Source organism: Urocitellus parryii, chromosome 6 (genome assembly GCF_045843805.1).
Source record: "Urocitellus parryii isolate mUroPar1 chromosome 6, mUroPar1.hap1, whole genome shotgun sequence".
Taxonomy (NCBI): Eukaryota; Metazoa; Chordata; class Mammalia; order Rodentia; family Sciuridae; genus Urocitellus; species Urocitellus parryii.
Window position 1 is genome coordinate 172124885 of NC_135536.1, and position 27901 is coordinate 172152785.

Sequence of the window (27901 nt, forward strand, 5' to 3'; positions counted from 1 at the left end):
AGTCTACAAGCCATATGTGAAAACTAATAACCAGGGTTGTGACCTACGCTCCTAGGCCCAGCCAGGCCTTGGCACCCAGCTACAAGGGTGGCAGTCAGAGGGTGACTGGGTCACAGCCTCTGCCTGACTTTCTGAACCAGAGGGCAGGGGGCTGGCGGGGGGGGGGGGGGTGTCTGCCCTGGCTCAGAGCTGGGCTGCCCAGTAGTGACCAGGATCTATTCCAGTCTGATCCCAATGGCGTTCATGAGCAGAAATGGAAGCTTCTTCCTTGTAGGAATGAGTTCTGAGAGCCGGATGGGGAGGGGGCGATGGCTAAGGGGGTGAGGCAAACAGCCTGGCTCAGTGTCCCCCCCTGTGCATGTCCCTAAAGTGCTTGTGAGAGATGGTGGGGAGGGGTGTCACCGTCCCTCTTCCCACTCTATGGAAGAGCAGACGGAGGCATCGGATCTGGACAGGTCTGCACTTACCACCGTGGGGCCTCGGAGGGAACAGACCCCGCCGGGTGGCCCCGCTGAGGACGCGGTCCAGTGAGTCCCGGAGAGAAGGCTACGTGTCTCCACAGAGCAGCCGGATGGATCCTTCTTCCAGGTCCTCGGGGCTCTGGGACTTGGAAGGATTCAGTTTCTGCTGTAAGAAAATTCCCTCCAGGACAACACACTGTGAAACCTCAGACTTCACAAGACCCAACCGTGAACTTCAACACATGACAAAGAGCCAAGAGAACGCTGCTGTTGTTTTAAGAAGAAGAAGAAGAAGAAAAAAAAAGAAAAGAAAACGAAACAGAACGAAACACCACAGATCAAGTTTTCTAACACCTCGGCTTCAAGATTGCACGGTTCACATTTCTCAATAATTTACAGGCGTCCCCGGGGCGAGGCTGCTGGGTTAGTGCTGCCAGGGGGGAAGCAAGCTGGGGGCTGAGAGGAGAGGCGGGCCGCGCCCAGCGCCCCGTGGGGCTGGCAGATGCTCCAGAGTGGCACATGGACCCAGAGCGGACGAGGCCAGGACTGTCGGCAGCAACCTCCGAGTCTCAGGACTCGGGTCTCAGTTTTATTTTTTTCCAGCTTTTTCCATGGAGGGGCAGTTGGATCTACAGGGAAAAGATTTCCCAGAAGCCCCAGTGGGGTGGAGGTGGTAAGAGGAGGTGGGGGGTCTTGTCCTCCTCATCCTGGAAGAGCAGGATCTGGGGCGTCAAGGAGGCAGCCAGGGTCTCTAAGACCACAACCCAGACCCGTGAGTGACGGTCAGAGGCACAACAGTTCTTGGTCCCCAGCAGTGGCGCCGGCGGGTTCCCCAGGTGGTTCGGCAACATCAGTCCTCCAGACGGGGTGCAGGGTGTGGGGGCCGTGGCTGCCCTGGAAACGCTGGAGAGCCGAGGGGGCTGGGCAGACAGGAGCCGCCCTCACTCCTGGTCCTGGGGCCGATGCCACCCAGCCGTCCCGGGATGGGGCTGGCTGTCCTCCACACGGACCACTCCATGGGGGACAAGAAAGCTCGTGGGGACAGGCCCCTAGAGCCAAGCACAGTCTGTTCACTTCCTTTGGACCTGGACGCTGGCGTACTCCGAAAAGGACGGCTCGGGCTTGGGGGCTGGCTGCTTGGGGCCCCGGTTGAGGTGGACCATGTCCAGGTCGGCGTAGGTGAGGGTGTCCTCTGGCCTGGAGGGCGGGCTAGTCTCGATGCTGGCGTACTCTGTGTGGTTATTGGGCTCGGCAGCCCGCGGGGCAGGCTTCTTCTCCTTGGGCAGGTTCAGGTCGGCGTAGGTGATGTCATTGATGTCATTTGTGTCCTGGATCTAAAAGGCACGGAGAGAAGGTCATTCTGGAGCATCCAGCCTGCTCAACCACCAACCGGGCACAGTCCCCCACAGTCCTCCTTCATTGTCCCCTCCTCCCAGCTGGAACCACCTGCGGTTCTCACCCCTCTTCCCACGTCACCCCTCCTTTTCCTCGTCACAAATCCACCAAGTCCATTTCAGCTCAAGCGTGACTCTATCCTAAGATGCTTCCTTGCCCTCCATGCCCCTGGCTGGGCCCAGGCTCCTTCTCCTGCTTCCCATCACAGTACCCACTGCCAAGGACAGGGTCGGCTGGGGGCCTGAATAGATCTGATGTCCCCGTATGGGAAGGGATACTCATATTCATTCATGTGTTTATTTGGCAAATGTTCATTGGACTTTTGTTGATATGGGTACCAAGGCTGGCACAGGAGAGGCTCAATTCATGTTGAAGACATGAGTGCATGGATGCATGGATGGATGGATGGATGGGTGGATGGAGAGGTGGGTGGATGGATGGATAGGTGGAGGGATAGGTGAGTGGATAGATGGATGTTTAGGTAGATGGATGAATAAATGGATGAGTGAATGCATGGATGAATGGATTGATGGATGGATGGATGGATGGATGAATAGGTGGAAAGATGGATTAATGGATGGATAAATGGATGAGTGAATGCACAGATGAATGGATGGAGAAATGAACGGGTGAATAGAGAGATGAATGGATGATGGATGAACAAATGGATTAATGAGTGGATGGATGGATGGATGGAGGGAGGGAGGGAAGGGTGAACAATGGATGGCAATGATTTCACCCTCACTCTGGGTACAGCCGGAGCTGAGAGACAGAACAGCAGCGGTGAGGGAGTGAGATCATTGGCTGTGGGCGTGGTAAAGGTTCTGGAGTCAGAAGGCCTGGGTCTGAATCCTGGTTCTGCCTTTTCAAGCTAAGCGACTTTTGGCAGATCCTTTAATCTCTCCGGGCCTCAGTCTCCCCATCTGTGAAGCAGGGATAATCATCGTGCCTCTCACCAGGGCTGTCGTGGGGATCGAGCGGAAGCATCCAGGCAAGCGTTCAGAACCGAGCCTGGCACCTGCGATCGCTTACCGCCAACACACGCCAGCCACTCGAAAAGCCGCACACCTCCCACGTTCGTCTCACCACCGGCCATCGCGCCTTAAAATGTCTCCCCGTGAACTAGAGCCTGCTCTGCCCGCGCCCAGCAGCTGCTGATCTCAATCCTAGGCTTCTGGACACCACCCACTCCCACATATCCCCTCCGGAGGCCTCACCCGGCCCTTTCCCAGGCGAGGAAACTGAAACCTAAGCGGGCCTGATGATCTGGCATCACCCAGCGGGCAGCGTCTGCTGGCTCTCGGGCTGTGGCCCTCCCTCACCAGGTTCCCTCCATCCTGAGCCCTGCAGGTGCTCCCCAGCTGCTGTCAGCGAAACCCACAGGGACAGCCAGAGTCCCTCCCCAGCAAGAGCTGGTGCCCAGCCTCAGGGCCCGAGGCTCAGGTCTGCCAGCTCGGCCAGAGCAGGGTCATGACTGCCCGGCTTACTGCCCAGGGCCTGGCACGAAGCTGGTGCTCATTTAGTCTTTGACGGTGATTTCTACAGGTTTCCATGACTAATTCTTCTCACCATCGTCCTTTCCCCAGAAGGTTCCAGAGAGAAGTCCAGACTGGGGAGAAGGCCACGACTGGACATGGTCCTGTCTCTTCCAGTTCCCACCCAATCTCATGCCCAGGGCTGTGGGGGCCGCAGCGGGTCAGGAGGGCAGGCTGAGGTGTTCGGCCTCCCCCCAGCCCGACCTCGTCAACACATTATGTCTAAATGATGCCAATCGCCCAGGAAATGTCCAGGATGGGTGATGCTCCCTCACCGGGCTCAGAGCAGGGCCTGCCGCATTACCAGGTGCTGAGGGGCCCCTGCCTCCCAGGTCAGACGAGGTCAGCTGGAAATAGGCCAATCTCGTTTGCTCAGAAACAGACCAATCACGTTGCCTAAGAAGTCTCCTTAGTGATGTTGAGGGGGACTGCCAGGTCTAGGGAGGTGCCCGCGGGAGGAAATTCATGACAAAAGGGTCTTTCCAGCAGCAAAAGCTAGAGAGGCGGCCGGCGCTGTGCTATTACCCCAGGTGGGAGCGAGCTGATGGGGATGGTGCTCCTGGTGGGGGGACTGCCTTGAGCGAATGCAGGGCTACAGCCCGACCCCAGGGCACCAGGCCACCCAGCACACATGGTGCCCAGCGCCCCACTGGAGTGGTACCATGAAGCAAGGTGACATCAGAGTCTCCTGGCTGGAGCAGCGAGGAGGACCCCGCAGAGGACACGGGGAAATCAGGAATGCACAGATCCTCTCCCCTCCGCCTCCCTCCAGGGGGGGTGGGGTGGGGGGGACAGAGTCTTAATTTAGAACCGGATCTGCAACTCAGGCTGATGCAAGGAAATCACACCCTGAGTTTCCCAGGAAGGGCGGCTCACCAAGGACTGTACCTGGGTTATATCCCTGGCGTTCTTCTCCGGCTCATGCAACCTAAAATGGAAAGAGACACACAGATATAAATACCGCACTACCTCAAGTGCTTATGCAAATCGATAAGAATAACATTTCAGTCCCACTTCCTATATGGGTAGAGGACAGGGATGAATGAGTCACAGCAGAAATACAACTGCTTATCAAATGTTTGGACAAGGGGGCCATCTCTCACTAACAAGGACGTGGCAACAATGCTCTGCCATTTGCTTTTTTTTTTTTTTTTTCAATGTCTGTGGGCAGGGATCTTTAAAGATGATAATACCCAGAAGATGCACTGGGCAGGGAAGGCATGGTGCTTCACAGGCTGCGGGTGGGGGAGGCGAGCTAGGACCCTGGAAGGACAGCCCCAGGGGGAGGGGGAGGGCCTGAATGGGGTCTCCATCTCTTGACTTTTTGGGGGAAATTCCATATACAAAGCACTTCCTGTCCGTTTGTCCCAGGCAGGGTGTGGGGAGGGAGGTTTGTCTCTCTGGGCTCTGTCCATCGAGACCGGTTTAGGAAATTAGGGTGAACGTAGAGATTAAGGTTTAAAAGGTTCACGAGAAGATACTTTTTTAAAGTTACAAATGATTAAAGTGATAACCAAAAAGGCAAATCTCTGTGGAATGATCTCAATGGTGGAAAACGTGTGGATAATAATGGGGGGCAAATGCCAACCGCAGTGGTCTTTGTGGGGGTATTGGGTTTCCCATATTTCCCAAATGCTCTGTATTAGGAGTACCTATATATTACGGCTAAACAATGAAAAGAGAAAGACCACGATGCCTTGGTTCATCAAAAAAGCCCTTGGTTCGGCCATTGGAGGCTGCGGCTCAGCGCACAGGGGTCACGGTCAAGGTGATGTGCACACGGAGCTGCTGGCTCCACAGGAGTCGTGTTAGGTTCTCAGGCTGGTGACTCTGGGACGGTTCGGTCGCCTGGATAGTGTCAGAAGTGAGCAATGGCACTTGGCAGCCAGGTTATTAATGGATTTGGCATGAGTGCTTGGCTCAGAAGGCAGTTCTGGGGCATGACATGTCCCACGTGCCACAGGAACAGCCCTCCAGGATTGGGGACGCGTCTGGTGGGGGAGATCATGCAGATCTTCCCCCACCCCCTGGTTTCCAGCCCCCCGCCGCTCCCTGCTGCCTGTCTGGTTGGAGTCCAACTCCTCGCCCTGCTCAGCGTCCCAGGCAGCCTGGCTCCGCGGCTCCTCCACTCCCCCGAGCTCATTTACTCACGAGCCACCCACCAAGTATTTCATGCTGGCTACTCGGAGCTTTGTGTTTTCTGCTTCAACAACAGCCTTGAATGACCCCGTCACGCTTTTTCTCTTGGTGAACTTTCAAGCATCCTTCAAAACTTAACTCTGGTGTCACCTCCTTGGGAAGGATTTGCTGACCATGCTGGGATGGTGGCTGGCCCTCTGTGACAATCTCAGACCTCCTTGCATATTTTCACCTCTGCTTTCCGTTGCTCTGTCATGCTGAATGGGCACAGGCGCCCAACAACCAACTTGGAATGAGCGCTGGCCGGAGTGCCCCAGGACCTCTGCACGCACAGCCCTCCTGCCTCTTCATCGGCCTCTCTCCAACTCTTCCCTCAAATCCTATATTCAACAGTCTTTTCGGGGGGGACCTTCACTGAATCTCTCAAATTCCATTTCAGAACCTCAAGCTCTTCTCTTTCATAGCTGTATTTCAGATTATAACCAATTATCCACTTTTTTTTCTGGTCTTTCTATCTCAGTGAATGGCACTAACTCATCCTGAGTCAGGCTAAAGTGGGAGTCATCCTTGATTCTTCTCTCTTCTTGTACAAGAAAGAGAAATTGCGATCTGATTCCTGCAAGGCTGGTCAGCTCCATTAAAAAAAAAAAAATTTTTTTTTCAGCCATTCTGTCATCTCCCTCTCTCAGCTCTCCTCTCTAAATTCCTAAACAAGCCTCCTTTCTGGCCTCTCTGCCTCCATTCTCCACAATCTCTCTTTCTTTCTTTCTTTCTTTTTTTTCTTTTTGTACAGGGCATTGAACCCAGGGACACTCACCCACCTCCCAACCCTTTTTATTTTTTATTTTAAGACAGGGTCTTGCTAAGTTGGCTCAGCTGGCCTCAAACTTGCAATCCTCCTGCCTCAGCTCCCACGGCTCTGGGACTGCAGGCCTGAGCCACTGTGGCCAGCATTCTCCACACTTAAAATGCATAAAAGATGCCACATTATTTTTCTGCCCGGAGCGCTCACCCCTCTCGCCACACGGTGCGATCCCTCTTGTATGTGGGCTGGAGAGGCACTGTGTGGTCTGCCCTGCTGACCGCCTCGGTCTCACCTCTCCCACCCTCACGACTCTGGCCTCCACGCCCTGAGCTTGTGTTGTGCGCTCCTGCCTTGGAGCCCTGGACCGGCTCTCTGTCTGCCCCATCTCTTCCCTTATCCCAGCGGGCCCTGCAGACATCATTAAGCCTCCAGCTTGTCGGGTAAGCTGTCCCCAAGAGGCCAGGAGCTCTACACGGGGAGGGACGAGGTCTGTCCTGTTCACCTGGGAGGCGCCGGCCTTGTCCTGGGCTGGCCTGTGGCCGCCCTCCCTAGATGTTTGTTGAATGAATGAATGAGCTCTTCTCCCGCGGACCCTCAGTGCCACAGGCCCAGCTTCGTCCCTTTTCTGCTTTCCTTTGCGATGCCCCAGCTCGGGCTCCTGGCACCCAGCGGGGCCCGTCCAGATGAATCAATGAAAGACTCGGGAAAGCCCTAAATATCCCAAGAATAAACGCAGCCAATGTCTGACGAGTGAGCAAATGGCCGACTGAATGGACCCCAGTGCCCAATTAAGGGAGCAGAGGCTCACTTCTCCTGAGCCGGGAGGATGACAGGCAATGTTCTCTGCCTGCGCATTCCTAGCCCGGGGCCGGGGGGCTTTAGGGCCAATGGTCCCTCAGCAGCCACCAGCTGAAGGCTCTCTGAGCTCTGAGTGGCACCCTCCCCTGCACCCAGTCCCTGGAGTGGGGCTGACCCCCACCAGCTGCCCGGGAAGCACCCTCCGGGCTCACTCACTGGAGATGAGGGAGCCAGTGATGCCTCAGCTCCTTGGGAGGCTCACGCTGGAAAAATAAGACACAGGCAGAAAGCGGTTGGCTAGCAGAGAGGAGGAGCACCCGCCATCAGGGCTGGGGTCACAGGGCCCGCACTGATGAGTGGCAGGACCCAGGGAATGTCACATGACTTCTCTGAGCCTCAGGTGCCTGGACCCGAGGACCAGGATGATAACAACCCTCTAGAATCGGGGTTCTCAGAGTGTGGCTCGGGGAGAACAGCACTGGCTGGGCAGGAACCCTGAAAGACTCGGGGTGCAGTGAGTCTGAACAGGACTCCCCAGGAGTCCGCCACAGCCTGGATCCTGGGAACCCCTGTCCTGTGACAGGACTGGGGAACAATCATAGGGCTTTTGCAAAAATTAAAACCACCGAGTGGGATCAAGGAAGGAAAGGGACGGATGGGTGCACAGGAGGCCATAAATGCTCAGTTAATGGCAGCTGTGACTGCCACTGTCATTGTCACGGACACTCTCACTGTTCTTTGCTTCCAGAACCTCTTGTGCAACTGGGAAGGTGAGTCAGGTGAAAAGTCAGGCCAATAACAAAGCAAAACAGAAGGCAGAGATGCCCCCACGGAGAGCAGGGGTCCGGGGATTTGGTGAGAGAAGAGCTCTGGGCACGGCATGGGTTAGGGACGGCGCTCATTCAGCCACTCAGCAAACCTCTACTGGGCACCTGCCCCTTTCCAGGGACAGTGATGAGTTCAGAAGCTATTAGGTGTGAACACGAGGGGCACGGTCCCTGCCCTTGAGAGAGGTGGGTTGTAAATGGGCACAGAGACACCTGGAACACACGAGGGTGTCAGTGCCAGGGCACAGGAGGCCACAGGGAGCCCCTTAAGTAGGTAGATGGTCATGTCCTTGCTGAGCTCAGGAGGAAGAGTGGGAGGTGACCAGGTGGAGGCAGGGGTGGCTCTAGCTCCTCCAGGAGTGGTTTGCAGAGCTCACAGGTGCCTCTGCCCCCAGCGCTGTGGAGACCCTGGGTGGTACGTGTGGGGGGTCCACCCAGGACAGAGGCCAGTGCACAGAGGCCAGGAGGACAGCAGGGGGCCTGTGTGTGGCAGGAAGGGAGCAGCGTGGCTCAGCCATTCAGTGTGAGGCCTGGCGGGGTGGACAGAAGTGAGACTGTCCTCACCAGCTGCAGCCAGGCCATGAAGCCTCCAGAGCCTCGGGACTTTATCTTGAGGGACATGGGGGACACTGATGGTCTCTCAGCAGAGGATGGGGATGAGTCTGGCTCCTGGACAAGAGCGTGCCTAGTGTGTGGACGGGACAGGCAAAGACAGGGCACCAGGACAGTATTCCCTGGGAGGTCAGAAGGGCGCTGAGTGTTTGCAGGGAGGCTGGGAGGCTGGACAGGCTCAGCCCAGGAAGCGCCCGTGGAGGCCAGAGCAGGAGGCACAGCTTTACCCAAGGACTTTCCATTCTGCACAGGAGAACGGCACAAGAAGCTGCCAACCCTCTGGGCAGGTGAGATGCTCCTACTATGCGCAACCACAGAGCCCAGTAGTTCCTCCATCACCACACTCATCACCTGTGACCCCCCATCTCAGGACACAGCGCTTCATTGCCCCCAACCTTGCAGCTGTCCTTGACTCTACATCCAATCCATCAGCATGTTCTCTGCTCTCCCTTCAAACTATGTCTAGGAACTGACCATTTCTCAGTCCACCCACCGCTCAGGTCTGGGCCCCATCATCTGCTTGGTCCCTTGCAGTAGCCTCCTCACCAGCCTCCCTGCCTCCACCCTCACCTCACAGCCAGATTCCCACCTGCAGTCAGGCCGATGCTCTTAAAGCAAAAGCCAGGCCCCATCCCCCCTAGGGCTCATTCTCCCACTGGGAGTAAAACTGTGGATCCTTCTAGGAGTCCAGACTCGAGGCCACTGGCCTCCACCCTAGATCCTGAGTATTTGCTGTGCAATTCTGAAGTCCAGAAAGCTCTAGAAAAAAGAAATGGAAGATCTGCACAACCCATTGGTGGCAAAACCTGACCTGAAACAGTAAGAACCTGTTTACAGTTTTGTTTCTCGTGTCCAGCGTAGATGTCTACCTGTTTCCACACGGCGGCATGCCCAGGGGACACTGTGGAATGTGGTCCCTGCTCTGCTGGCAGTGACTCCCAGGGCCTTCCTGGATGCTGACCAGTCTTTTTGGCCCAGCTCTGCAGCACATCCTGCCGCATGGTCCTCTGCTAAGAGGAGGCCTGCGTCCCCCGACCCCATCCCTGTCTCCCCTCTTTCCTTCTGTCCTGGCCACTTCCCTCCCCAGGCTCTGGCCCTAACTGCTCTCTTGCCCAGCCCTGATCTTGGTCTCAGCTCCCAGCTGCAGGTTTCTGCTCACAAAGCCTCTGCAAAGGTGCCCCTTCTGCCTGAGACAGCCCCCCACCGTGACCCTCCACCCCCTTGGCCATACCAGAGTTGTCACCACCTGGTAGAATGTTCTAGATCACTTCACTTGCATGCTTGTTGCCTGCATCCCTGGCCAAGGCTGAGCCCCATGAAGCCCGGGGCTCCTTCTTGCTCACCCACAGCAGAGCTGCACATACCAGGGATCTGACAAGTCCCTGCAAGTGTCAATCAATAAGCTAACGTTCCCTCTGTGAGGAGACCTGAGCCCCTGCCCGGCGTCCACCCTGGCACCCAAGGTACTCAGCACATCTTCATCAACGAAGGAGAAGGCAGGTATAGAACTGGGATCTGGGGAGGGAGAGGCCAGCCGTGTGTGCAGTACACTGTGACATTCAGGGACTTGGAGTTTCTGTCACTCTGCAGGGGATTAGATCAGGGCCATGCTGACTGGGGACAGAGGTGAGAAATCAGTGCCACTGTGCACCAAACCTCTGTATCTGAGACCAGAATTAAACACAGACCTGGAGCCTCCCGCTTACAAGAGAGAGGGGGAACTGAGGGGCCAGTGAGGACGGCCCGCGATCGCCAAGCCACCCAGCGAGATCTGCAATGGTGTCGGGCCCAAGGATGCACTCACCTTGTGGAAGAAGTGGAGCCCTTGGCTGAAAGAGAAAAGGAGAAGCAGTGAGTCCCCTAGACACACCACCGCCTCTGGCAACGTTTTTTTATGCAAAGGTTTGCTCCAGGGATGTGTAAGGTAATTATCTCCGTCACATTCTGGGGACCACAGGAAGTCCCCATGGCCACCTCCCCCGTGGGTGGTCCTTCATCTTGCTAGAAGCCGAGGACTGAGCTAGGCCTTCCTGGCTTCCCCCTTCCAGGAGAAGCCACCTGCCTCCCTCTCGGGGCCTCACCCCCGAGCAAGTGCAAGTGAAAACCTCATGGGACCCTCGATCGAACTGGGTCCCACTTAGGTCCTGGAGAGCGGCTGAGGAGCAGTGTGAAGCCAGGTCTGCCACTCACCTACCTGCCGTGTGACCCTAGGTGGGTCACTTTCCCTCTCTGAGCTTCTAAAACTCACAGGGCTGAGCTGTGCATCCATTTATTTACGTATCACCTCTTTCCAAGAAAGACAGTGTCCGTCTATCTGGTTCAGATGTTTTCAGCTTGTGATATGGGGCCTCCCACAGAGAGGCCTCAGGGCTGAGCAGCCATTGGACTCCAATTTTGCTGCAAAATTGTAATTAAAAAGCAACGTGTGCACTTGAGTGTGCTCTGCGCTGTACTTGGACAGGCAGAGGCCGCCGCAGGCAGGAATCCCTGCTGCCAGGTTCCCCGGGCCTGGTGCCTAGGCAGGGGCTGGGTGGTTGGGGCAGCCAGCACCTGGTGGGGGCTCAGCGGCTGAGGCCTGAATGGAGGCAGAGGGTCAAGCTGGGGCCCGTGTCATCTCTGAGAATCTAGTGACCGGATGCCAATCCCCTCCTTCTCCACCTGAGAGACTGGGTGACTTCCCAGGCTTACGCAGCTGGCCAGTGGTGGAGCTGACAAGGGGACATTACGCAGAGGGTACTGAGGTCGAGGAGGGGACATCTCCAGGGCCCAAGGAGGGGAGGAGGGACATCTCCTTGGGGTGCGGGGAGGCAGTGTGCAGAGTGGGCACTAATTGGTCCCTGCCTTTGAATCCTGGCCCCACCTGCTGGCTGGGAGCTCCTGAGAAAGCTTTCTAACTCACCCAGGCCTCAGTTTCCTCACCTGTAAAATGGGTTGCAAAACCTGGGCTGAGCCCTGTGGCGGGGGCTGACTGTGTCACTACACGCCAAGCCCCGGAAGCAGTGTGGAGCACGTGGGGGTGGCCCAGTGGGACACAGGTCCCTGCAGCCTGGTCTGGGAGCTGGGCTCTGTGTAGAGACCCACCACTCAGCAGCTGAGGGGCTTCCTGGGTGTCGACCTCTCTTCAGATCCCTCCTCTGCAACAAGGGCCGCTGAGCCTACCCCACAGTGACAAGCTCATGAGCCAGGATCCCTGCCCTACGCCAGACGCAGTCCTGGAAGGGACAGCTGGGGCTTCACTGAAGGCCACCACAATGTTTTCTCCCCTCTGGGTGAACAAGTGGAGGGCTCCCCAGGAACTGTAGGGAGACCATCATGGGGCAGGTGCTGGGGACCCCTTTACTCTCTGGAGAGGCAGGGCCTACCCCACCCTCCTGAATTGGAGCGTGGGGCTTGGTCTGTGTCTCAGGCAGACTCCTGCCAGCCCAGGAGGGACAGGAGGTTGGAGCAGAGGGGATCCTGACTACCCAGGACACCCCGTGCTGGCTGAGCCAAGCGCCCCGACACAGGAGGGCAGCTCAGGACAGCGCCTGTCACTTTGCCGCCTGTGGCTCGTGGTGGGTCACAGCCAGCCACTTTAAACAGAAAAGAACACAGTATGACCAAAAAAAAAAAATACCAGAGTTTCAATTTTATCTAAAGGGGTGTGTTGGGCTGAGATGAAATGTTATTTCTGTCGCTTGCAGTAAAAAGGTTTTGGAAATACCAGCTTAAAACTGGCTCCTCTGAGCGTGGCTGAGGAAGTGCGTGCTAAGGTCCCAGAACATGCCAGACTGTCACTTCCCAGGAGCCGACTTGGGCCCCAGATCTATCCTCTAAGGAAGGTGCTGCTAAAGCCATTTTGTTTTGAGGGGGTGGGGGCGGGTACTGGGGATTGAACCCAGGGGCACTAGGCCACTGAGCCACACCCCAGCCCTATTTTGTATTTTATTTAGAGACAGGGTCTCCCTGGGTTGCTTAGGGCCTCGCTCTTGTGGAGACTGGTTTTGAACTTGCCGTCTCCTGCCCCAGACTCCCGAGCCGCTGGGATCATGGGTGTGACCACTGCACCAGGCTCGATAAAGCCATTTTATAGATGAGGCTATAAAACGGAGGCTCGTGGAGGCAGAGCTGATTGTTTATAGAGTACAAAAGAGGCATCAAGAGCCCTGGTTGGCCTGACTTCAAAGCCGAGGCCTGTCCCAGCCCCAGCCTCATGCGCAGTGCCATGGAGGGTGGGGCTTCTAGAGAGGACACCCACGTTTCTGGGGTCACCCTGAGGAGCACTGTGTGTCCACACTGCCCCAACATCCTACATGCTGCCCCCACCCCCCACCTCGGAGGTACTGGCTGTGCTGACCCCACTCCCTCCCCCACGGCCTGCGCTGGGCATGTGACCTGGATGCACGGGAGGAGAGAGGGAGTCTGGCCGCAGCTCCTGGGAAAGCCTCTTCCCCCCTGAGACTGGCAAGGGGAGGTCCCAGGGCCCCTCTTGCTACCCCTGGCAGCAATCTGTTTCCTGCCTCAGGAGTGACCTGGGAGGAACAAAATTCAGGGCAATGACCATCATTTTGCCACCATGAGGGGCAGGCCACCAGGGACCCTCCCAGACTCCACCAGCCTGGAGCAGCTGCCCCAGCCACCCTGGTGTGGCCACCTCTGGACCCCGTCACCCATGCCCCAGGCACCTCGTGTCCCAGGGAGGACAAGCCCAGGGGCGGATTCTGAGGGAGGAGAGGGGAGCCACCCACCTTTCTTCTGTTTGATGCGGAGGAGGTAGAGGGCCGCCATCAGCAGGACCACGAGCAAGGCACACACCACACCCACCACGATGAAGATGTTCCAATTGGCAGACTTGTCTGAGGACCACACAGAAGACAGGCTTCACTTATGCAGATGGAAAACAGAAAAACCCGAACCCACGGCCCCTCTGCACAGTGAGGCAGAACAGCTGGCTGGGCCGGGCGAGCCTCGCAGTCACGTGGGCACAGGGGTTGGGGCATAGTTGCCCCTGGGGGTCACCAGGAGCAAACACCAGGCTGAGGGCCCAGGATAGGGGACCGTGGAGCCCAGCTGCAGGGTGTGGGCAGCATCTCCCTCCCAGGGAACAGAACACGTTCCTTCTCATCTGGAGCCGAACCACAGAGGAGCCACCCGTCCATCTGAGACCGTGAATCAGCCGCTAGCTGCAGAAGGCGCTGGGGGAGAGGGACACTGTGGAGCGGCTGTGTGCCCGCTGGCTCCGGGACTCGGTGAGCTCCCAGGGGCTGACCACCCATCTGCACCCCGGCCCTGGGCCCTACAGCCTACGAGCTGTGAATCAGGGCACCTGGGTTAGAAGCAGAGGCTTGAGGGGCCCCAGGGCACAGGTAGGAGATCCAGGGCTCCAAGACATAGAAACGTGGGTTCAAATCAATGTCTCTAACCAGTTACATGACCTTGGGCAGGTCAGGTGAACCTCTTCCCTCTGCTGCCTTCTTCTTGGGATGATAATAAGTTCCACTGCAACTATTCAACACCAACTCTTCCAACCTCTCTCCAACAATTGAGTTCCTATTATGTGCCCTGAAGCTACAATGCTGAATAAAACAGTCACAGTCCCTACCCACCGAGAATCAGAGCTGAGGGGCACGAAGCTCATCTCCTTCAACATGGCCCTTCGCAAGCAGAGGCTCAGAGTCAGGCACTGACTTGCTCAAGGTCCCACAGCAAGCCTGTGACAAATCCACACACCCTGTATTGCACATCCTATGAAAACCAGGCTTTGGTACAATCAAAGGGACACCATGACACAGCACTGAGGCTCTCTTGGGGTTCCCTGAAGGAAGCACAAAGAAGTGGCCTCCGTTCTCATCTGTCCAAAGGTTCTGCTATGTACAAACTGCCAGCCAAGGTGATGACAGATCATCACTCCAGGGTGGCACTAGAGGACAATAAGATGCGGCTATTTTCAAGTAAGAAGAATTCGCAACACTTCGGAGGGGGGCGGACAACCCGTGCCTGGGTCTCCCAACCTGGTGGAGTGGATGTGTCACCTTCATGCTAAATGAGCATGCCCTTGGCCCAGAAAGGGTCCCTGAGAGACGGTCGCACAGAAACAGCACACATGGGACACAGTAGGTACAACAGTGGTCACAGCAGCTCTGGTTTTCCTTGAGCCAAGATGAAAGAATCCCTAGAGCCTCCCACCCCACTGCCAGCAGCAGGAGTGCTGGGGACACCAGGCTGAGGTCAGAAAGAGAGGAGGGAGGCGGCCATGAGGACGTGACGAGTGTCAGGTGAAGAAGGCAAGTGGCAGCGGCCAGGACAGGCCCATCCCCAGTCCTGTCTTCCTCCTTAGTGTCCCTGTTTGAAGGCCCCATGAGATGTGTGCCCAACCCCACAGAGGAGACCCTCAGAGTGTGGTGTGGGGAGCTGACTAAGACGCTGCTGTGTTCCCAGGCTCTGGGTGCCCTGGGGGACGGGGGGTCACTGCTCTCACATCACAACACACAGAGTCAAGGTGAAGTTTAAAGCATTCAATCAGCTGGGATGTAGGCCTCACCGCGGGTGTTTTCGGGGCTTTGCTTCCCGGGGTCGGCAGAGACCTTCAGGGTGTAGTTCCTGGTGGTGGCTGGCTGCCCGTCATGCTCCACCCGGCAGGTGAACGTCACGTCCTCCCTGTGCCCAGAGGAGTTGACCAGCAGCCAGCTTGTCAGGTTGAAGGTCCCGTCCTTGTTCTCTGAGCGGGTTGAGCCTGTTTCTGTCCTGGACATGTTGACATTCTCCACCCAGGTCACCTGTAGGCTCTTGGGGTAGAAGTGCTTCACCTGGCAGGTGACGTTCACCTGGTTCCCTGCCAAGGTGGGCTGTGGGGTGACCTCCATGGTGGGTGGAACTGAAACAGCACAGGGAGAAGCTGTGACTTTATGGCACAGATGCTGAGCTCCTCCCAACAGGGCAAGGGCCTCCCTCGGGACAGGGACAGGCATGCAGAGGGGCTCAGACACTGAGGGTTTGCACAGGAGTGAATCACTAACCACAGGGCCTGCCACCCACAGGTGCCAAGGGACCAGCAGCTCCCCTGAGGGTAAGTGAGTGAGGCTGACAGGCTGCCTGCAGGAAGTGAGCAAATAGATCGAACCTCCCTGCACATCAAGGCTCGGCTCTGGGAGGAGCTCAGCAGAGGTAGTTGCTTCTGGTCAATGAAATGAAGCCACCAGCTCATGCTGGACACAGGGCAGGAGTCCATATGTGATGGCAGGTGGCAGCACTGCTGGGAATTAGAGCCCAGGCCACTGAGGTCCTGGCCAAGGCTCCTGGGGAGCAGCAGGCTGGGTGGTCAGAGTGGGCTGAGGTGGGGAGCAGGGTCCTGTACCTTGGATGGTGTCAGACAAGTTGGCAGTCCCACGAAGAGGGCTCCCCTGTAGGGTGACATGGGCCACCTCACAGATGATTTGAGAGTGCACGTCCCCAGGGGCCAGGGTCACCTGGGCTGTGCTGGACACATTGAAGGACACACTTTCTCCCGTGGGGTGCACGCTGGTCTGGGTGTGCGAGAGCTCATTCCCATTTTTGAACCACTTGAGGGTGATGTTCCGGGGGGAGAAGCCGTGGGACTCGCAGGTGAAGCTCACCATCTGCCCAGGTGTGGCCCTGGTCCCAGGACCCGATACCATGGGGGGAGAAGGTCTGGCTGCGGAGGAGCATTGACAGACAAGTCAGGTGATTGGGAGGCCACCTGTGACCATGAGCGAGTGACACTGTGAAGACCCTTCCTAGACATTATTATTATTATTATTATTATTATTTTGGTGTTGCTGGGATCGACCCCAGGGCCTCATGCTGGGAAGCACATGCCAAGGCTGAGCTAGGTCCCCAGCCTGTACAGGACATTATCTGTTAATCCTCTTAAGAAAGCCAGGAGCGGGTGTTCTCAGCCTCTTATCTCCTGTCTTGGTGGCAAACACACTGACCCGGCCAGACAGTGAGGAAGGGAAGACCAGGTGGAATCCCAGGTCTGAGGTCAAAGTCCTCTGCAGGAGGGGATTTCCACCAAGCTGGGCCCAGGGAGGAAACGACCGACCTGTTTCACTCTTTGTATTGATCATTCCCTACTGGCCTCCCCGAGACCTTGGGGACCTAGGGAAAGCATTTATAGAAGTAAACACAGGTGACAAACAGCACCACAGCACCACCGTAAACCCTGGAGCCCTGCGGCCACCCTGACGTGTGTGGTGTGCACGTTCCAGAGTCTAAGACATGGGGGTCAGCACCTCTTCTGGGGCCACAGAGACAATTACAGGAGATCCTGGGAGTATTTTGCTTTGAGCCACACACCGCAGATTGGCCTCAGATGAGAACCCAGGCAGATCTATCTTTCTCCAAGAATTTCTTTCTATCCAGGGAGCTCCCTGTAGGTTTTTATGAATAAACTCCGTGTTTTCCATTCTTTCCAAAAATATACCAGTGGTCTAACCTGTGTTAACTCCTGAATTTGAAAGGGAGAGGCTAAAGAGATGCTTCCCTCCACCACCACTGCTCCCCCCAACTTTTTTTTTTTTTTTTTTTTTGGTACCAGGGATTGAGCCTAGGAGTACTTTAGCGCTGAGCCATATCCTAGCCCTATTTTTTTTTTTTTTTTTTTATTTAGAGACAGTCTTGCCAAGTTGCTTGGGGCCTTGCTAAATCACTGGGGCTAGCTTTGAACTTATGATCCTCCTGCCTCAGCCTCCTCCCCAGCTCTTGGAAAAAAAATGCTTTTCTGAATCTGGGGCCTTCCTTAGGTCACTTTGAGGTTGTAAACATAGATCGCCACGTGCTCAGGAGGCTAAAGAGGGTTAAGTTGTTAATCGCTGATTAATTACAAGAGACACAGACTCAGGCCTGCTGAGCAGGCAGAAGGCTCGCAAGGGAGAGGATCAGAAGGAGGCGTGTGCCCTGTGGACAGGTCCTCAGATGGGTCCTGTGGAGTCTCCAAATTGCTAATCACCACCCAGCACAGTCACCAGGCACAAATATTTGTACATGTAAACATCTACCTACCCTGTAATGTTCACCAGACATTCTGAGGGCACAATAAGGAGGGTGTCACTTAAGTCATCAAGACACCAGCAGCCTGGAAGTCACTAAAGAGATGAGAGGTGGCAGAACCAGCTCCCCGTACCCGAGGGTTCCCAGTCCCTGAACTCAACCAACTGCAGATGGAGCATGATTTAAAAGTGGCGCCTGTACTGCACATGCTTCTTCTTGTCATGATTTCCTAAACAAAACAGTATAAGACTATTTGCTTAGTATTTGCTTTTGTAAGCAATCTAGAGATGTTTTAAGGTATACAGGAGGCTGTGCATAGGTTATAGGCAAATACCACATCATTATATAGGAAGGTCTTCAGCACCCTTGGATTTGGGTATCCTCAGGGGTCCCAGAACCGATCCCCTATGGCTACAGGGTACCAATCATCAAATTTTGAGAGCTCTGAAGCTGGCTGCTCTATCTGTGCTCACCAACCTTGTAAGGGGGTCTGAATGTGAGCCCCTTTGTGAAACAAGGTTCAGAGACAGGCGTGGCTGGCCAAAGACACACAGCAGGCAAAGGCAGGGCTCCTGGCATCTGGTTTAGGTTGATTCATTACAGAATCTCTGGGCTTTTTGTAGGTTGGTTGGTTGGTTGGGGGTCTGGAGATGGAATCCACGCCTAGACATGCTTGGTGGGTGGTCTACCACAAGGCATCGGACCCCAGCCCATGTCTCTGTTCTTATCTGCTGAGCCTCAGTGTGCCCTCTGTAATAAGGGAACACCATCCTGTAAGATGAGGTAGAGGCAAGACTCAGTGCCTGGCATGCTGCAGGTGCCTAATAAACGACACCTATGGCTGCTGCCGTCACTCCCTCTGACCACACACTCATTCCTTAGAAGCCAGGAGACGTGGGGACCCAGGAGAAGCCTCTGTCCTGTTCCTGCAGCTGCCGGGAGAACCTGACTGAGAGGAGGGCAGACACCCCCAGAGGATGCCCCCCATTTTCCCAACAGGAAACAAGGTTGAGCAAGTGGCTTTCTAATCAGGGACAGGATCCCAGGCGATTCCTCCAGATGAGCTCTTTATAGAAAGCCAGGACTCTGTGGAGGGAGGGGGACGGACCTCAGTGACATCCTGGGCCATGGCGGCTGGGAGGGTTGTGGCTGAGGAGCAAGGCCTTGCTGGCAGACGGTGGAAGACGGAGGGGGGAGGGCCTGCGCTGAGATGGGCCCTGAGCAGGCTCTGTCTGGTGGCCCCTCCAGGGGTCCAGGGGTCTGCTTCCTGGGAGGTGGCCCTGCTCCTCCACGGACCCCAGAGAGCTGAGCCCAGCACATGCTGTTCTGAAGCATCCACACCCGAAAAGGTACCTCACGCTCTACCTCCATGAGGGACCAGGTTTGCCAGAGGTTGACGCTCCAACTTTCCCCTGTGGCCTCAGGACATGTGGCTCTGAGGTCATAAGCCTTGGCTGTATATTAGAATCTTCTGGAGTAACTACAGACTAATGCCCAGACCCCTGCCAGACCTATCAAAGCAGAACTTCTAGATGGAGCCTGGGATTTTTTTTGTTTGTTTGTTTTTTTTTTAGTTTCCCAGGCAATTTCAATGAGCAGCCAGGTGGGAGCCACCCAACCCTAAGCTGCCCCAACCCTCTTGTCCCTTGGGAGCTGGAGGGGAACATGACCCCTTCAAGGTCACACGGCCAAACCCGACAGCTCACATAGAGGGGATACTTCGTACAAGCCATGTGCCGATCCAAGGGCATTAGGTGACTTCTGTCCTTCAGGGCCAGCCCTTCTCTGTGAGGGGGTGTCATGGACAGGTGAGGACCCTGAGGACCCTGCATGGAGCACCTTGTCTGAGGTCACCGGCTGGACAGTGGCTGGGCTGGGATGTGGGGTCCCAGCATGTGGGCTCTGTCCCCGCCCTCCTACTGCTTGTAATCACCTGGCACCCCTCCCACCCATTCACCAGGGCTTTGTGAGCATCCCCTGGACTCTCCATGGAGCCCTGGGCAGGGGCCATGGTCATGACCATTTCAGACAGGGAAACGAGAAGGGCTCGAGAGGAGCCATGCCTCATCCAAGACCACGCAGGTGGGGAGCACAGCCCCCTGGCTCCTGTGGATCTGTTCCTGGGCAGGCTCCCTGCGTCCTCCCAAGAGCCTGGGAAGATGGGTTCCCAAGGCAAAGTACCACAAGGAAGATGTGGCATCTGGCCACAGCCACCCCGGTCCCCTCCATCTCCCTCCTTTGTCATCCAGAGCATCCTTTAGGCCCAAGACATGGCAGAGAGGACCAAGCATTTACTAGGAGTCAGCAGAGCGAGTCACCTGAGCTGCTTGCTGGCTGTGATTGCCTTGGTGGGCATGTGACTCTGGGCCCTCAGGGTCTTTGTTGGAAATGCCGCAAAATCAGGAGGAAGCCGCCTTCCCGCCTACCTCCAGGGGTCATGAGACCTGGTGCCACCACACCCAGGACAGAACACTGGTGTCATCCACATAAAGTAAACGTACTCTCTACCCAGCGGGCCTCTGCATCAGCCATTCACCTGCAGAGGATGATCACCATGAGGTCCCCACGGCAGCACTGTTTTAACAGCTCAAGATTGGGATCAAATCAAATCTCTACCAACAGAATAGGGGAGGATCCACGGTGGCATTTCCAGCTGCTGGATGATAAAGCACCTGTATTCCATATCCCATGCAGAGATATGGGATCCCGATGAGGAATGACCCGGATGGCACTGGAGGGGGGGTAGTAAACCAGCCTCAGAGTCTGATTGTAAGGCTCGAGCTGAATCTCAGGGAAACCAGTGAGGGGCAGAAACTCTGGCTCCCTGCCCAGAGGGTTCCAGGGGCTCTTATTCAGCACCTCCCTTGCACCTGGCTCGTCTCTGCAGACAGTGTCAGCACCAGGCAGCACACAGAGGGGCTGGAAATGGGACCTGGGTTGCTGGCCTGATCCTGGCACTAACTGGTCATGTGACCTTTGGCGGGTCTCTGGCCATGCCTAAGCCTCCAGCTCTTCATCTGTCAATGAGGTTGGGCAGATGGACAAAAGGTCCTTCCTGGGCTTAAGAGTTAGAAAGAGGATCCTTGACTTCTGGAAGGAAACCCAAAGTGAGCAATTGGCTTCCTGAACTGGGAACCCCTGTGTCACCCACATGGGGAACGTTGCCTGGTGAGTGACCCAGCTCTGCTCCTACCCTGCAGGGCCTGTGAGGGCTGGTCCCTGGGACACAGGGATTTACAGGCAGACCCAGGGCAAAGGCCCAACCTCTTGGCAGCTCCTCCACCAGGGCCCCAGGTCTTCAGGGAACCTGAGCCTGTCAGAATCCTCTCAGGTGCTGTTCCAGGAGGGGAAGGAAGGAAAGCATGCCCTGCCCCTCCCTGCTCTGGAGGCCTGGTCCTCAGGGAGGGACAGGAATATAAGGAGGTGGGACAAGAACTTCAGCCTGGGCTGCTCCCTGCTTCCTCCATGGCATCCAGAGCAGAGCCTGGCACACAGCAGGCCTCGAGGATTGTGGTATAAAGAGGACTCACCCCCACAGGGCAGTGCTCTCTGAAGGCAGCAGACGTGGTCTGGCTCTGTGATTGGCAAGTCCCTCAAACCCTCAGAGCCCTCAGCTGGGGAGCCACAGGGCAGGCCAGACTGGAAAAGGTCAGGGCTGTGGAGCAGGCAGGTGAGGGGTGCAGATGCCCCCCATTTACCAGCCATGGAGCCTGGACCAAATAGCACGGCCTCCACAGGCCTCTGCCTCCCTGACCTGCAGAAGGGGTGACCGCAGGTCATGACATGAGCACCCAGTGCTGCTCCTGCTTCTCAGCTGTGGCCCCCAGGATGGAGGGCGTGACCCCTGACCCCCTGTCCCACCCCAGGGAGGAGGAGGCAGCTGCACTCACCTCGCACAGACAACTCGGTGCCTGGTCCAGACTTATTCTCCTTATCAACAGGGGTCGATCTCTGGAACTTCACACAGTAGTAGGTGCCGGCGTCTGCTGGGGTGACATTACTGATGCGGATGGAAAAGTCCCTGGTGTCCCTCCTTGTGGTATCTGAGAGATTTGTGACTCGGGGGAAGTGGCCTCCTAAGAAGTTGTAGATCAGCTCCCGGCCTGGCCCTGTTCCCTTAAACCACCGGATGGGCCCCACGGGGAGCAGGGAGGTCACAGTGCAGTGCAGAGTGGCTGACTCTCCAGCAGCGACAGACACTGACTTCTCAGGCTGGATCACCTGCAGCTCCTGTGCAGCAGCTCCTGGGGGGAGACAGGGTGGTCACTGCTCATCCTGGGGGGTCCTGTGTGTTTTCTCAACAAGCACATCCCAAGAGGAACTTGAGCTCAGCACAAAGCACTTGGGACCACATTTAACCCTCTCATGGACCTGCTCCTTGTGACTGGGATACAAACGAGGAAACTGAGGCTCAGAGCACTAAGTCCCATGGCAGGGCAGGGTGTGAGGCCTGGGCCCTCTGTGGCAGAGTCATGTCTAGCTGGGCTCTGAAATTCAAATCTGTATTGACCAGAGACATGGGAGCCCTGGGGGTCCCGGCTGAGGGAACAGCACAGGGAGAAGATGCAGAGGAGGAGGCCACCTGGCGTGTGGGGACCGACTCTGCGCAGCCTTAGTTTGTTCCCAGTGGAACCAGGATGATGACCCTGCCTGGGAAGCTGCACTTAGCAGCCTGGGAAGTGGTGAAGTAGGAGCATGTGGGTTGGAGTCCTGGCCCAGTGGTGCCCCTGTCACCTAGGGCCATTACTGGGGCAACTGAAAAGACCCAGTTGCCAAGTGCAGCCCTGGGCTTGTACAAACCCTTTCCGGCTCTCAGCTCTGCCTTCCTCATCTGTAAAATAATCACTATGAGTCCATCCTGAGGCCTGTCCAGGAGGACTGGACAAGCAAAGACCAGGGACAGTGGCAAAAAGGAGCATCTGGGCTTTGGAGTTGACAGGGTTTGAAATGTGGTGCACCCCTTATCACATGTGACCCTGGCTTATCCATCAGGTTTTAGTTTCCTTATCCACAAAAACAGGTAGAACATCCCACCTGTAGTCTTCTGCTTTATTTGCAAAGAAAATGAGATTCCCCGAAAAGGAGGCCCTGAGCACCGGGCTGGGCACAGGGGAAGTCGTTTCTGGACCAACAGTGGATGAAGGGTGGGGTTGCTACTCAAACCTCACTTCACCAGCCCTCACTACTGCTGCTCAGTCCAGTCCTGAGCAGGACGATGGGGACTCCCAGGAGTGGGACCCAGTCCAGGCCTCAAAGGTTCCAGGCTGGGCAACTGGAAGGAGTCTTGGGGTCAGCGGTGGGAGAGGCCTGGGCTCCGAGTTGGAGACGCTGGAGCATGTGAGACATGGACCCTGCAGAGAGCCTGGGGGCAGTGCAGAGGAAGGACACAGCCCAGAAGATGCCCGGGCAGGCTGGGGGCTGCAGATGCCCAGGCTCCAAGGGAAGAGAGGGTGCCTCCTGGGCCCCCCAGTTCTGAACAAAGTGGAGGTGGGCAGGGGAGAAAAGAAAGACCATGAAGAGTGGGATAAACATTCAAAGCCATCCCTTGGAACCTGCGGGGACAGTTCCAAGACCTTCCTGGATACCCAGTCCCAAGGATGCTCAAGACCCTCTTATAAATGATGTCGCATTTGCATGATGTCTGCAACCCTGTGTGTACCGTGTATCATCCTGGATTACCTACTGCCAAGTGTCACTTAATGATGGGGACAGGTTATTGGGAAGTTTGGTCACTGTGTGAACAGTATGGCATACTCACCCACACCTAGACTCAGTAAAGCTGAACACACACCTAGGCTAGGTGTGTGGTTGGCTGTCAAGTGAAATGTCATTATGCAGTGCACGACTGTGATGCCTAATACAACGTACATGGCTGTTAGACTGCATTGTGTAGGGAATAATGGCAGGAAAAACGTCTGTGTTCAGTACAGATGCAGCCAGGGTAGGCCTAACTGTAGTTGAATGTGTCGTGTGGAACCTGAGGATTTGGAGAGACAACTGTATACCCAGAGACTGAGACACAGAGAGACAAGTCAGAGCGGGAGCTGGAAAAGGGAAAGATGGAGGCAGGAGCCGCAGCCTGCGACATGGTGGGATGAGTGATCTGGCTCCCCGCTGGGCTCTCCACTGACCCTGATGGCACCTTGTCCACCAAACAGGGCTTCAGCCTCCCTGAGTAGCCCCTCCAGCTCTGGGTGGGCAGGAGAGAGACCCCGTGGGTGTGCCCCCAGGCCCAGGAGCTGGCTGCCTCACTGGCAGGGGGAAAGTGTCCAAGGGGAGGTCCATGGGCCCAGTCAAGCCCAGGGCTGAGAGCAGGTCTGTCACCATCTGTCATCATCCTGCCTCACTTCCCCTCCTGCCAGGGCTCGCCCTTGAGGCTCCAGGGCCAGCCTGAGCATGGCCTGACTCTCACGGCACCAGGGAGGAAAGCAGAGCCTGTAGGGGACAGGGGCCGGCCAGCATCAGCCAGCCCAACAGTGGCAGTCAAGTGAGAGGCACAGGAGGTACAGGCCCTCAAGGCCTGGAGGCAGGAAGTCACCTGGAGTCCCCAGAGGCAACACCAGCCCCTGCCCACAGCACCCAGCCAGTGACACTCCCCAGGGGAATGTGCTCGAGCACCAAGAGACCAGCCCAACCAGAAACAGCACCTACTCTGTGCTGGGGCCATAGGCCTGGGCCAAAGCAGAGCCTCCAGTTGGCTCTGCCCCACCTTCCGGGACCCCCATGCCATCATCCACCAAGCCAGGTATCGGCATCCACCCTGGGGACAGTCAGGCATGAGGACTGTGACAGAGCTACACATAAACACCTGCCACACACGTGCTGCTTAAATTTCAGTCCCTATTCCTATTATCACCAAGCTGCATTATTATATATTTGATTTTGTCTGGATGGTTCTATTCCTCCCCACTAGGATGTTGGATCCACAAGGGAAGGCTTCCAACCTCCTGCCTGGAACGGGATCTGGCGCACCCTGGGTTGTCACTAAGTATATGTTGACTGAACACATTGACAAGTGGAGGAGGGAGGGTGTTCTATTTGCTCGGGGATCCAGACAAATCCCCTCTCGGAGCCTCCTTCTTCCTCTGTGAAGTGGAGCTAATATTGGCCTCTCTAGGTGGTGGGGGGCCTGGGCCGCGGCTCTCAGTGATTATCACCCTTATTAGTATCAGCGCCCCAGGTTCGGGTCAGCGACAGGCCAGGGTGCTGCGCTGGGGAGGCGCTTGGGCACCCGGCAGCGGGCTCCCAGGATCAGGGCTATTCTGTGCAGCCGGAGGCCCGCCATCACACCCGGGCAGGCGACAATAAAATCTGGAGTTGGGTAGGGCTGGCTCCCCCTCTTTTTTTTTAGATCCTCTTGAGCTCTCTCCACCAACTGCAGCCAGATTTAGGCAGCTTAATTAATTAGCTAGTGTTTATAAAGCGTTTGAAGAATTTTAAAAGTGCGACGTAAGTGCCAAATATTATTTTAATCTGGGTATGTGTGTGTTTCTTCCAAAGAGAGCTCCCCCCTCCCCATCTTGCTCGCTGTCTTTTCTCTTTCTCTGCAGGTTCTGTTCTGGGAACTGAGCTTGTTAAGAATCGCTCCCGTGGTCCAGGCCTGGGGTCATCACGCTGGTGTGGCTGACAAAACCCTTTCCCGCTCTCCCTGGCCCTCCTGGCAGGGTGAGACTATTCAGGGACCCCGGGCAGAATCAGGGAGAGGGGGTGCTGGGCAGGCACAGCCACCCGCTGCTGGACGGAGGGGGAGTTGGAAGGTCCTCTGCAGAAAGCAGTTTGGCAGGATGGACCAGAACTGTGGGAACTGTCCACCAGGGACATCACCTCAGCTATGGAGAGGGTCGTCTCCAGAAAGATCTAGAAGAAGTTAGAAAACCAACCATTGATAGGGATGGCCCCGTGCACGAGGGCCTACCCCTTCGTGGAAATCCAGGCAGCAGTAAAGTTACCCTGAAAACTGTAGTCACACGGGCAGTTTTCATGGCCTAATTTTAAATAACACTGCGGTTATGCAAATAAAACCTGTTCATTGCGAAGCATTTAGAGGAAACAAAAAAGTATAAAAACAAAATAATCTCATATAATGCCATCAAAGAACTGCAATCAACATTTTGCTGTACAGTAGTTAAAGTAGGAGTGAATGGAAATCATACCTTCAGAGAGCTCAGGGTATGTGCAGACGTTTTGGTTTGTTCATTTAAGTGTCCTTATAAAAATGAAAAATTGGGACTATCCTAATGTCCAAGGGAAAGAGGCTGGTTGACCCCACTGCAGTCAATCCATGTGACGACCAAGGGCACAGCCATGAAAACAGTGTAGAAATGCCACGAAAATGTGCCACAGGTTAGAGTGGTCCCACACTTTAAGTTTTTTTTGGGGGGTGGGGTTGGGTGGAGACATTGAGGATTAACAAACGGGTTATTAATTTTAGTAACTGGAATAATTTACACAGGAGTTGGTTTGTGTCTGGTTTTTTTGTTTGCATTACTTGTGCAAGAGATGAAGGAAACCTGTGCTCTCAGTATGATTGCAAATTTGTAAAATAAAATGAAACTATTTATGAACAACTCCAAGTTACTATCCAAAGCTATAAAAGGCTACTCTCTCTAGATCGTGACTCTAAAACTGATGGGGGTTTTCTTTCTCTCCCCCCCCCCACTTCTACTTTGGGTATTTTTCAGATTTTTTCTAAACTGAAAGAACATTAAAGAATACATAATTTGCTGGGTGCTCGGCGCACACCTGTAATCCCAGCTACTCAGGAGGCTGAGGCAGGAGGATCCCAAGTTTCAGGGAAGCCTGGGCAACTTAGCAAGACCATGTTTCAAATTAAAAAAAACAAAAACAAAAAAAAGCAGGGGGGGGGGACTGAGAATGTAGCTCGGTGGTAGAATTTCTAGGTTCACTCTTCAATTTATATGTAATATAAACTATATATAAATTATATAATATATAATCTTATTAAGTGTAATAAAATTATATTTATATTTTTAGGTAATCTAATTTTATTAAATATTTTATATTAATGTTATATTTTATTAAATATAATAAAATCTTGGGGGTATAGGTCAGTGATAAAGCTCTTGCCTATCCTGCAGGAGGCCCTAAATGCCATCTGCAGTACCTCAAAACAAACATAACACACACACAATATATATATAGTATCTCATTTGTTTAAAGAAATCCATGCATGTAATTTGCTTGTTACATTGTGTGTTTGTTGTCTGAATGAATCTGCCCTCGGGGGATTTTGTCCTTTTGGTCACTGCTATGGCCCTGGCTCCTGATGACTGTGCCTGAGTATGTGCTCAATAAATATTTGCAGATGATCAATTGCATGTCTAGAGAGAGAGGTCTTGAATACTAGGTAAACACCCCATGTTGGGGTGTGGTACACCTGGGAAAAGAGGCCAGGTGTGGGATGACGTGGGAACATTTTACTGTTACTTTATAGTAAATAATATATTGAATATCTTAAAGCTTTGGGTCTTTGTTTTGTTTTGTTTGCAGTGATCACTGAATGCTTTTTGGAAAAAATTCAAGTGTCCATGAAGAGGCTGTGAGTAAGTTTTCTAAGGGGAGAAGTAACTTCCCCAGGGTGGGGCACATGGCTATAAGAGGAGTGGCCTGGTGGTAGGACCCGTTTCCCAGACCCTGAGCCCGCGGCTGTGGATGGCGGTGCCCCTGGCCACCCAGAGCTTGACACTCGTGGTGAGGAAATATGACAACATTGGAAATAGACCTCAATGCCCTGGACAGGTGGCTCTGCTGGCCACTGCTCCCTGTGACCACGGCCCCACCACCCTGCCTCCTTTCTCCTCCTCAGCTGGCCACAGAGGGCTGGACCACTGTGGCCAATGCCACCTAGAGGTGCTCAGGGGTGGGGCTGAGCGTTTACCACAGGGCTTGGAGACACCCAGGTGACTTTTCTTCTTACAGTGCGCATGGTGGTGTTTGAGGTTGAGAAAGGATGAAAACAATTTTTAGTAGTGGGGGAAAAAAAAAAAAAGCATGGATGAGAAATTAACCTAGAGCCGACGCCGGTGCAGAGGGAGGCAGGGCCAGCCCCCTTGGCCAAGGGACCACAGCTGACGGGCTCACTTCTGAGCAGCTGCTTGCTCAGGCGGGCACCTGCAGGGAAGCTGGCCTGTCCCCCACAAGCACTGGGTCACCACAGCGGGGACCGAAGCATGAGCTAGTAGCAAACCCTCCACCAACTCAAGGAACCCCAAGGCCCAGGAGGCTCTGGCTGGAGCCCTGGCAGTGCCGGGGCTCAGTATCCCAAGAGGCCTTGAATGACCCATGGTCCCCACAGCAGAGGCAGCCTGGCCTCCCCCTTCC

At 55.3% G+C, this 27901-nt stretch overlaps 1 protein-coding gene across 2 annotated transcripts in view; it reads right to left on the bottom strand.

The window, feature by feature from the left end:
- Positions 1–741: 741 nt before the first annotated feature.
- The window catches only part of LOC113177266 (tyrosine-protein phosphatase non-receptor type substrate 1-like), a 39985-nt gene continuing 12825 nt past the window's right edge, over positions 742–27901 (bottom strand). Inside the window, exons 4-10 of one of the 2 annotated variants that reach the window (XM_077799539.1) lie at positions 21451–21790; positions 15906–16223; positions 15093–15425; positions 13300–13407; positions 10377–10401; positions 4268–4319; positions 742–1795 (exon numbers count right to left, since the gene is read on the bottom strand). In XM_077799539.1, coding sequence (XP_077655665.1) covers positions 1532–1795; positions 4268–4319; positions 10377–10401; positions 13300–13407; positions 15093–15425; positions 15906–16223; positions 21451–21790 — 1440 coding nt within the window. In that variant the 3' untranslated portion in view covers positions 742–1531. Of the gene's footprint in view, positions 1796–4267; positions 4320–10376; positions 10402–13299; positions 13408–15092; positions 15426–15905; positions 16224–21450; positions 21791–27901 lie in introns of those variants that run through there. The other variant, XM_077799538.1, reaches the window with a different exon arrangement.